Source organism: Centruroides sculpturatus, unplaced genomic scaffold, assembly GCF_000671375.1.
Source record: "Centruroides sculpturatus isolate CEXI.00-Female unplaced genomic scaffold, Cexi_2.0 scaffold257, whole genome shotgun sequence".
Classification (NCBI taxonomy): domain Eukaryota; kingdom Metazoa; phylum Arthropoda; class Arachnida; order Scorpiones; family Buthidae; genus Centruroides; species Centruroides sculpturatus.
Window position 1 is genome coordinate 303,899 of NW_019384389.1, and position 11,933 is coordinate 315,831.

The 11,933-nt window shown below is 37.7% G+C and overlaps 1 protein-coding gene across 1 annotated transcript; it reads right to left on the reverse strand.

Moving 5' to 3' along the window:
* Positions 1-1,206: 1,206 nt before the first annotated feature.
* Positions 1,207-2,340, reverse strand: LOC111618186 (adult-specific rigid cuticular protein 15.7-like). The gene is made up of 3 exons (XM_023359657.1): positions 2,148-2,340; positions 1,957-2,052; positions 1,207-1,863 (listed from the first exon to the last, which is right to left on the reverse strand). Exons 1-3 carry the CDS (start codon positions 2,157-2,159, stop codon positions 1,432-1,434), a joined length of 540 nt encoding a protein of 179 aa, XP_023215425.1. The 5' UTR covers positions 2,160-2,340; the 3' UTR covers positions 1,207-1,431.
* Between the last annotated feature and the right edge of the window lie 9,593 nt (positions 2,341-11,933).

Below are 11,933 nucleotides of genomic sequence, written 5' to 3' on the forward strand. Positions count from 1 at the left end.
GGGAATGAAATGCGAGATGAACCAGGTTTCGTGGTAGCCTATATTTTCCTCAGGGTCTTGGAGAGTACGTACTGTACTGTACATGCATATCCTTACGCTCATAATCCAAAAAGAGTGAGCAGCAGGTGAAAGGAGACTACAATCTTACAAATCATCCATTCAGCAACTTCACACCTTTCTTTCCTTCTTGCAGGTGTTAATATGGAGATTATAGCTCAAATAGGCTCTTTCTCCGATAGACTTGTGTATGATCGCTATGCGATCGATGAGCCAGCCGTACCTGAACGGCCTAATCGCGCGCGCGGGAAATAATGCCTTCCGGGAGGACTTTTATGGGAAACTGGCCTCCTATTCAGTCGTTATTGGCAAGGAGAAAACCCGGAAAACTCCAGCCTGTCCGACCGTGGCGCGAACCCACGACGAACCTCCCAGTCTTTAGGGTCTGGTCACCACTACGATGAGCGGCAAAGGAGACCACTCGCCCATCCTTCACACCTTCCTGTCCAGATACACCTCATTTGCTTCAGACACATTCTAGCACACTTCCTCAAATTCTCTGCTATACGATCCCCATCTTGATATGGTGAGCAGAATCACGTGCAATCAGCTTTGTCAGCGGCAGCTTTGATACCTACGGGGATACCTATGCTGAACAGGTCAGAGAATAGAGTCAGACTAAAGAGGGATCGCTGGTCTTCCAGGGTGCTTAGTCTCCACTTACGTGAGTAACACGAATGTGTTAGGAATGTCACGTGTCACGGACTCATTTAGTGAATGGTCTCAATGAATGAGTTAATACCGCGTGATATTCTCAACATGTTCGTGTTGTTACATAACTTGAGATTAGGCACTGACGTTGGAGGTTTGAGTGAGACTAACGTCTCATCTTGTAAAGAAAAAAAAGGCAAAAGGAAAGCAGGATCTAAAATGGTGAGGCTCTTGACTTCGAGCCAAGAAAAATCTGAGAGTAACACCGAAAAATTTGGTGCAGATCGGTCGTAGGGTTTAGAAGTTAGTAGGGAACATACAGACAGACGATTCATTTTACATATGTCTGTAGAGAGTATAAAAAGTTTGATATGTATATAAAGAAGCCATCCAAAAATCATTATCACCCTGCAAAAAAATAGACTAATTGATTTCTAATGATCAAAATTTAATAGCCTGGTGTTTTCGACTTTTTTCTTGTAGTCTAATTGAAGAAATGCTCGAAGCAATGAACGAAATGTCACTACGATTCTTTAAATACAATAAAAACTAATATCGACGCTTCAATGATAGCCTTAAAGTTAAATACCAATAAACTCAACAAACGTGTGATAAATATATCAAATTTTATTTCGATGGTCTCTCGTAGTAACATTGAAACAGCCTTAGATTTCAGCGATCCACGTAATTTAAAAAAGAAAATAAATTATGTAATTTACAGATTTAGCCTTTGTAGCCCAAAGCGGCTACTGGGGCACCGTAAGCACCATAAGCACCGTAAGCACCGTATGCACCAAAGGGGGCTCCAACAACACCCTTGTATCCTACGGCGGCTACGGGGGCTGCCACCGCCGCCACGGGGGCGACTGCTGCGTGAGCGACGACAGCTGGACTTCCAGAAATGGGTCCAGTGTAGGGGGATGCGACGGCAGCGGCTGCTGGGGCGCTCAAGGCGGTTCCTGGTTCGTTAGTTTTGACTACGGCTCTGAATCCGGCGGCGTCGGCTACATATTCCACTCTTCTGGCACGTCCGTCGATGTCACCGATGACGTAAGATCCCCTCTTGTTGCCCCAGCCGTCACCGACTTCGCTGCGTCCGTTGGTGGCACCCACTCCATTAACAATCTGGTAATTAAAGGCGTAGTTTCCGAAATCCTAGAATGAAGCAATGAGCATGAGTATGAGCTAAATTGCTAATAAGTTCGAAGGAATTTCGGAGGATTCGTTTCGTTTTGATCCTCTACTTACGTCTTGTTTGCGAGAACTAACACTGTGGCCTCCTACAGCTGCTCCAGGAACAATTCCCGCAGACACGGCGGCGACAATAGCGAAGAGTACAGCTACCTGCAACAAAGAATTTGCAAAGATTAGATACTAAAGGTACTTCACGAGATGGTTAATCCACGTATCCAAAGACACCATTGTATGAGGATAATTACCTTGGTGAACATTTTGCTTTGATTTATTGGTGAATTGTACTTTACTCCTGCAAAATTTCTTCTTTTATAGCGATTTTTGATTGAAAAAACCCGAAATATATCCAAAGACCTTGGATGTTGATCCTGCTCCAGAAGGAAAACTGGTTAATTGGTATGTGATAGATAGGTCTATTTTCCCATTTTCTAGGTCGTTTATACTTGATTGTAACTATTCGAAGCGATGCTGGGTTCTAAATTTATATTTATTTAATGTATTTATAAAATATTTTCTTGTAAAACTTGATTGGAATGAGGATAAAGATATTTGGGTTCGCAACTCGAAATAGAGTAATGAATAGGTGTAACGAGTTATAGAAATAATACATTGTTAACGTCAGTATCAAATTACATTAATTTAATTTAATTTTAACAGAAATAAAATTATATTTTAATTTAAAATTTCAATAGAACAGCAAATCATATTTAATTATTCAAAAAAGTAACAAAATTAAAGTTTAATTAACCTGCCCAGAACGGAACCTGCCTAACGGAAAAGATATTAGGTATCGTGCGATTCCGGTTTACACGGATTTAATTGTATATAACATGTTTACGGTTGTGTTTTCTGATATACGTTTTAAGGTTCTTTGATTTTTAGCAAAGGAAAAAGTGGGTATGGTCCCTCCGATCCCTGAACTCCTGTAGATGATGAGCTGGCCCAGTGAATAAAACCACTGAACGGTACTTGATCGCGGATTCGTGCCTAGTCAAGTGAAATTTTCCGGATTTTCTTCACTCGTCTAACACCTAAATAGGAGCCAGTTTTCCATAGAAAGTCTTCCCGGGAATCATCCCCCTCGGCAGATCACTTAAGTGTTACATTGCCTTATCCTACCATTGCATTCCTGATGACGAGCATTAAAAATCTCAATGAAATAATATATCATAGGTGATTTCCTACATAATTGAGCATTTATCACCTAATCTTCCTCGTGTATATAATTGAAAATGTTTGTTTTCAGTTCAAAAAGACAAAGAATAAGCACATAAAAACACATAATTTATCAGCTAAATATCAAAATTAAATGAGTTACGTGCTAACTCTTAATGAATTTGTACTTTAGTCTACTATTTAGCCTATATACAATTATAGAATAATCTATTAATAATAGATGAAATATATACTTCTAAGCAGTTATAGAATCCTGCCAATACCAACATTTTTAGAGCCAAATAGTACAGCTCCTGCGTGTGGCTTTAAAGTAAACACTCTCTTCGTCAAAGGTTTTTTTTTATATTTTTAACTATTATGAAATGGCAAAAAGCTTAATTTTGAGGATAGAGGTGAGTTTCGTAAAGAAATTGTTAATACTAATAACGAGTAAAAGCTTCATTAAGTCCGATCCCACTCGAGATATGACATGTGACATTCTCTATCTCACCACACCTTTGACCTTTAACCATCAAAATTTAATAGTAACAACCCTCCTGATACACAAACCACCCCGCAAAATTTCAGAAATTTTCGACAAAAGGCACAAGAGTTATTAAGCTTCAAATTAGATAAATAAAATCTTGCTCCCCCCACACTAACATCCATACATAACGAATCCATTTCTTTTTTGCATTTCTCCAAGATTCAATGTCCCCCAAGTCAAAAAATGTGAAAATCATGAAAAAAAAAGTTAGAAAAAAAAATGTAAAAGAGAAAGAAAACAATAAAGCAAATCTCAGCAGGAACGAGTTTTTCACATTCCTCTCAATTGAAGGCCCACCAGCGACCGAGTGGATAAAACTACCGAACACTGGTTGTGAGCCACGTGGACTTTTCCCAGTTTTCTTCGTGTTGCCGTAACCAAATAAATCTTACAATCGTACCCAATGGTTAGTTTACCGTGCAAACTTCAGTTACAGTTTATATCAAAAGGTGACGCTGTTTAGAGGGGGGTCTCGATAGATGGCATCATAAAAATGAGCAGAAGTCAGTTGCAAATAGGACTTGGAAAACTTATTCCATAATATACGATCGTCACCTAGAGAAAGAAATTACAAGTAAAATTTATATTAATTAAATAAAATTCCTAATGCAAATTTTCGCTGCAACTCTTTCCGCCTTGTGGGCACTAAGGGGACCTTTATAGCAAGTACGTAATAGATTCGGGTAGAGCCACAATGGACCAACCGGGTGGTGTGAGACAGACCACCACCCGAAAAATTCCTGAGACTTTTTGACTCTTCAGGATAGCGGCCAAATTGGCAGCCCACCGCTCTGGGGGACCCGGGTTGAAATCCGAACGGGTCGAAAAATGCCCAGGAATTTTTCGGGGGGTGGTCTGTTCAGATATGTCGGGCCCCATTCCTCACCACCCGGCAGCTCCATTGTGGGCCTGGCCGAACCCATAATGGGCTTGCAAAAAAGAGGCCCTCCCAGAACGGAACCTGCCTAACGGAAAAGATATTAGGTATCGTGCGATTCCGGTTTACACGGATTTAATTGTATATAACATGTTTACGGTTGTGTTTTCTGATATACGTTTTAAGGTTCTTTGATTTTTAGCAAAGGAAAAAGTGGGTATGGTCCCTCCGATCCCTGAACTCCTGTAGATGATGAGCTGGCCCAGTGAATAAAACCACTGAACGGTACTTGATCGCGGATTCGTGCCTAGTCAAGTGAAATTTTCCGGATTTTCTTCACTCGTCTAACACCTAAATAGGAGCCAGTTTTCCATAGAAAGTCTTCCCGGGAATCATCCCCCTCGGCAGATCACTTAAGTGTTACATTGCCTTATCCTACCATTGCATTCCTGATGACGAGCATTAAAAATCTCAATGAAATAATATATCATAGGTGATTTCCTACATAATTGAGCATTTATCACCTAATCTTCCTCGTGTATATAATTGAAAATGTTTGTTTTCAGTTCAAAAAGACAAAGAATAAGCACATAAAAACACATAATTTATCAGCTAAATATCAAAATTAAATGAGTTACGTGCTAACTCTTAATGAATTTGTACTTTAGTCTACTATTTAGCCTATATACAATTATAGAATAATCTATTAATAATAGATGAAATATATACTTCTAAGCAGTTATAGAATCCTGCCAATACCAACATTTTTAGAGCCAAATAGTACAGCTCCTGCGTGTGGCTTTAAAGTAAACACTCTCTTCGTCAAAGGTTTTTTTTTATATTTTTAACTATTATGAAATGGCAAAAAGCTTAATTTTAAGGATAGAGGTGAGTTTCGTAAAGAAATTGTTAATACTAATAACGAGTAAAAGCTTCATTAAATCCGATCCCACTCGAGATATGACATGTGACATTCTCTATCTCACCACACCTTCGACCTTTAACCATCAAAATTTAATAGTAACAACCCTCCTGATACACAAACCACCCCGCAAAATTTCAGAAATTTTCGACAAAAGGCACAGGAGTTATTAAGCTTCAAATTAGATAAATAAAATCTTGCTTCCCCCCACACTAACATCCATACATAACGAATCCATTTCTTTTTTGCATTTCTCCAAGATTCAATGTCCCCCAAGTCAAAAAATGTGAAAATCATGAAAAAAAAGTTTGGAAAAAAAAAATGTAAAAGAGAAAGAAAACAATAAAGCAAATCTCAGCAGGAACGAGTTTTTCACATTCCCCTCAATTGAAGGCCCACCAGCGACCGAGTGGATAAAACTACCGAACACTGGTTGTGAGCCACGTGGACTTTTCCCAGTTTTCTTCGTGTTGCCGTAACCAAATAAATCTTACAATCGTACCCAATGGTTAGTTTACCGTGCAAACTTCAGTTACAGTTTATATCAAAAGGTGACGCTGTTTAGAGGGGGGTCTCGATAGATGGCATCATAAAAATGAGCAGAAGTCAGTTGCAAATAGGACTTGGAAAACTTATTCCATAATATACGATCGTCACCTAGAGAAAGAAATTACAAGTAAAATTTGTATTAATTAAATAAAATTCCTAATGCAAATTTTCGCTGCAACTCTTTCTGCCTTGTGGGCACTAAGGGGACCTTTATAGCAAGTACGTAATAGATTCGGGTAGAGCCACAATGGACCAACCGGGTGGTGTGAGACAGACCACCACCCGAAAAATTCCTGAGACTTTTTGACTCTTCAGGATAGCGGCCAAGGTGGCAGCCCACCGCTCTGGGGGACCCGGGTTGAAATCCGAACGGGTCGAAAAATCCCCAGGAATTTTTCGGGAGGGTGGTCTGTTCAGATATGTCGGGCCCCATCCCTCACCACCCGGCAGCTCCATTGTGGGCCTGGCCGAACCCATAATGGGCTCGCAAAAAAGAGGCCCTCTTAGTGCCCACAGGGCGGAAAGAGCTAAAAAAAAAAAAAACGGAAGAAACTCCGTTCGGGTAAACATTTTTTAATTGAAATAACATGACTTCCTGTTTAGCCCGGAAGTTCTTATAAAGTTAATCGGGGCCTCCTGCCCCTAAGATTTCCATATCTGGTCTCGTATTTCATCTTAATTTAACTCCGTTCTCGAGATTATGGAAGGACGGACGGACGGACGACAATGGGAATTTATAGGTATACAATGTTTTCAAATTGCAATCTAATTAATAAAGTGAAAGATTACAAGGAATATTTATTATTAGGCTGTCAGGTTTACAAACAAGCTCAACAAGAGCTACACATGAAACTGTAACTTGGGACCTCATATTATGCGGCTATGGTTTAGAGCCTCAGATAACAAATATACATATTAGAAACTTACACTGCCAGGCTAAAGATTAGGACCTGACAAGACAAAAGAGATGTAGTTTAGGGCCTCAAATTATCAAGCTTATAATTTGAGGCCTTAGGTTGAAGTAAGGTTCTCATTTCTATATTTATTATCTGAGGCCCCAATACACATGAACATAACATTGAAATTATGATTCTGTGGAGTGTTATGCGTTGCATGTAACTCGCCACAGAGGTTTTTATCTATTCTGTATCTATTCAATGTAAAAGTTCCACCATAACGGTGTCGACTGAATTTTTTAATTACTTAGAACGTAATCAGGTGAAATGTCGAGGCGATTCTGCATTGGAATAGTACTTAACTCAAGTTTGAAGTTTTGTACACTGAGAAAGTGACGAGGTGGGCTTTTCCGTATTTCCGTCTGGCCCACGTGACTATATAAGCTTCGTGTAGCCCACTTTACTCTTCGTGGAATATCTGATGTTATGTAATTGGGAGCTTGTCCTCAATCTGTGCACTGAGGTATGAGCTACAGCGAGCCTTGACTGATGCGGAGCGTGCAGAATAGGCAGTAGTAAAGATAAAATCTGTTTTCGTAGTGTCTTTCAGGTCCACCAGTGGCCAAGTGGATAAAACTAACGAACACTGGTGGACCTGAAAGACACTACGAAAACAGATTTTATCTTTACTACTGCCTATTCTATCCTACTGCCTTTATCTTTACCACGCCTGGCAACGGGCTGCCTATGTGGAATTTTACGGTGTTTATTTCACGTTAATAGCATCTAAATAGGAGTCATTTTCCCGTAACTTCCCATAGAAAGTCCTCCTGAAAGATCTTCCCCTCGGCAGATTGCCTGCTTCTTGCATTGCCATATACAAATAAAGCTAAACCTAACCTCATAGTGCCTTTCCCCACCCCGAATGACCCGTAATCACCACCACCACCTGTCACATTACTCCCTAATTAATTTTTAATAGATAAGAAAGTAGATATTCTTTCATTAACTGCAACCCATGCTGTTATTTTTTCACGCTTTCATTCCCCCCCGTAAAATTACAAAATAATTTTAACGTAGATAATGCACATTAAAACACGTATAAACAAACAAGACCCATACTTAAATAATACACGAAAGCATCCAAATAACGTTAAACAATGATCTTTATCTAGTGCCTGACCAGAAAATGGCGCCCCATTATCACGTGATACTCTCTCGACCAATCACAGATAGCAACTGTCGACAAGTAACGCGTGCTTCTTCATCCAGTGTACAGCGCCATCTATTATTAACAATATAAACGAGAATTTATTTAATTATATTTATTCAATTAAATAAATAATTATGTAACGTGTAGCGTTTAAATGAATTATATTATCGATAAATCAGTAAATGATTGATTAAAATTAGTTAATAATAATACATGTAATAATAATAATAATAATAATAATAATTCAGTCTAGCATCGCTTACGCCATCTGTGGAATGAAAATTGAACTAAATTATAATTTAATATTTTATACTTCTTTTACCCTATTATAGATTAAAAAAACAAATGGAAACAGTTTATAAAACAAGTTTAATTTTTAATTAAATATGTAATTTTAATTTAGTTATTAGTTATTTAATTATTAGCGTCAATAGAATGGATGGACAATACAGATACATCAAGAGCAAAAGAAGAATGGAGAAAATGTTACAAAAACACTAAATCACTGTGCTAAAGTTTGTATTAACTACAAGAGTAGCAAATTATGTTCAGTAGCCGCAATTTTATAAGGCCCTTTATGGTTTGGTTTGGTTTATTTGGTTACCACAACGCGCCATGTGGATGATCTGTCGAGGGATCTCTCGTCAGATCATCCACATGGCGCGTCATACGGTCCTTAATAAATGGGCCATAAGGCCCTTTATGTAAAAGTAAGTTTTTATATTAAAAAAAACAATAAAATCCTTAAATAACAATAAGATTTTTGGATATTCCTCAGAAACCAACTAAAGCCTGTGTTTCCATGTTAGTTGTGTACCTTTATGATTCGTTCTCTCAAGCTGTTTTATACTTACTCATAAGACTTGTAAAAATAAAGTCAATCATAAATAAATAGCAAATAATAATAAATTAGCCTAAGGATAATTGAAATTGCGTATTAGTGGCATTTTTACTTCCTACTTGTTGGAGTAAACAGCCCGCTAGTGGCCATGTAGATTAATTAAACTACTGAACATTGGTCGTGGGTTCGCACCTGGCCAATGGGCTGGCCACGTTGAGTTTACTGGGTTTACTATTTAGGGTTAGTAACACCTAAGTAAAAGCCAGTTTCTCATAAAAGAACCCCAGGAGGCATCTTTATTTCCCTAAGTTTTTTCTGTATGTATTAATGATAGTGTGTGGGGACCAGGATTTTGTTCAGTCGTAAGGCTTCACCATATTGCCAGAGGAATTCGTAGCACAAAAAAAAGATAAACATCCCTGCTGTGATTGCCGTCTCTTAAATATTCTTTTATCTACTGTAGAAAAAAATAACAGAACATTTTAATGCATAAAATGACTCTTTAGCCCTCCAGTGTCCGAGAGGATAAAACCACCGAACACTGGTATGATGGGTTCGTGCACCGATCACGTGGAGTTTTCGGGTTTTATTGACGTTTGTAAACACCTAAATGGGAACCAGTTTTCCTAGAAAGACCTCTGAGAGGCATCCTCCCTCGGCAGATAGCACACGTGTCGTGTTTCCTCATACAAATAAAGTATCGATTATTGTACTTTTACCTTATAGAAATTTGATGCGAGAATTTAGGTAAAAGTGTATCATTTTTATGTTAAGATAGTTATTAAAAACTTTAAAATTAATTCAAAATAGATAATATAATCACAATTTATTTTCGCGTCGTATCTTGACGCGATCTACGCGCGTCAGGAAATGCGACGCAACGCGGTTCAGTAGTAAGAATTCATATTGTTCTGTATAAGAAGAATAATGGGTTTAAAATACTGTTACTAGATAATTCTTGTTTATTGATAAGTTATTTTTAAATAGTTCTATTTAGTCTTGTGAAATGAATCATATCACAGAGTTTAGATTTCATATTACCTCTAACAACAATAATTAGGTTATAAACACTGAGTACAGTTGCACTAACGTAAACACAGTACAACCCGATTTACGATTACTCTCCGTTTAGCGCTTGGTATAAATTTATAAATTTTCTGTCCTAATTATAAAATATTTTATCTTTTGTTAACCATATGTAATTCAAATCATATTTTTCTAGAACAAAGCCACGACCACCAGTAGCCGAATGGATAAAATCACAAAACACTAGTCATGGGTTTCGGCATTGTTAACGGAGTGGTGTTTTCTGGGTATTCTTTAATGTCTAACACCTGAATAAGAGCCAGTTTCCCATACTCTCTTCGGGAAGGCACTCTTTCGCTAGTTGGTCGCGGATTCGGGCCTCATCAACAGCTAGCCACGTGGAGTTTTCCGGATATTCTTCATGTGTCTAGCACGTGAATAGGGACCAGTTTCCTGTAGAAAGTCTTTCAGGGAGGCACTCCCTTGGCAAATCGTCTAAGTGTTGCGTCGCCTTATCCCATCAATCCGATCCTAAATTACGAGCAATTATTTATCGTAACATCGTCACGATGCCTGGCTGAAATTTTTAATCATATTTTAAATATTTTTTAAAATTTAAACCTCACCTCAAACTAGTAGTGTCTTGCCCCTGTACATCATACTTTTCCTTTAACAATTGAGTCGTTTGCCGGTCATCTATCTAACACTTTCGGGGGGGGGGATTTTGAATTGAAATAATGTGACTTTCAGTTCAAACCAGTTCAAATAAAATTTTATTTTCTTCGTGAATTAAAAATGCTTTTATTATTTTTAATAGAAAGCAATTGTTGGGGTATTTAACTAGTGGGCCATTTAGGTGTTAGTAACGTGAAAAAATACACGGAAAACTCCACGTGTTCGTTCCGTTAGCCAGGCGTAAACCCACGACCAGTGTTTTATCTACTCGGCCACTGGTGGGACCAAGAAGTAAAAAACGAGGAGATTGTCTGAAACTAATGCCAGAAAACCTTCTGACTCATTACACCATTATTTTACTCACTAAACGAAATGCCCATTTCATCACATTTAGTGGAAAAATCTATTAAGTTGACTGTTGTTCACAATTAAGTCCATTACTGAAAGGACTATTTGTAATGGCTCCACGTAAACAAAGAATGGTGAACAATGTCCAAGCAAGTACTAATTTATCACGAATAGTACATCCATGATAAATTCCTATAAGTTTCTGAATTGTGTTCGAATCCGGATCCCTGTTGGCAATAACTAACACCTTACTAAGAGACTATCTGGTTTCCCTATCTTAGAGTATATAGAAAAACCCTGTGATATTATGGAAGGACCTTCAAGAGGAACACATGCCTGCTAATATTGTATTACTATTCTTCAAGAAAGCGTATTTTAAAATACTTTACTTTTGTATTTATCTTCAATTGTATACATTTTTTCAAATATATTTTGTAATATTTTAATACGTTTCGTCCTGGATTTTTTTGAATTAGGATGAAGTAAATAATAACAACTGTAAATATTATTTAAATTGTAAAATAATATAACAGGAAAAACACGAAACTTCGAGGATTACACATCCTATTGTACTCTTATAAATGAAAGTATTATCGTGTTTCGTTTCCGTAAAAGTTACACCTGCTTTATTCTTAATGTGAAGCCCTTGGAATTGGGCTTGGTCCGGATTCAAACTCAAGTCCTCAAGATATTCGTTTTGCGTATTTCTTAACGGGCATTAAAACCATTAAATTTTGAAGGTTAAAGGTAAAGGGGCATTCTTCTTCAAAATTAAGCTTTTTGCCATTTTAGTATCATTTATAATAAAACTTTCAAAACAGATGCCGCCACACAATTTTACTTACTACAATTAATAATATAAAAGTTATTTTTTAAGTAAAACCTCATTACAGTCGGGAAAGTTACGAAACTCGTTGCTGGATTTTTTTAAACTCTGCCTGGTAGGCATTCAGAGAGGATCTAATAATACATATCATAAGCT

What these genes read in the sequence shown, in the direction of transcription:
- LOC111618186 (XM_023359657.1), bottom strand. An exon ending in TTAGTTCTCGCAAACAAGAC is followed by an intron (nt 1,864 to 1,956) that starts GTAAGTAGAGGA and finishes GCTTCATTCTAG; the next exon opens with GATTTCGGAAACTACGCCTT.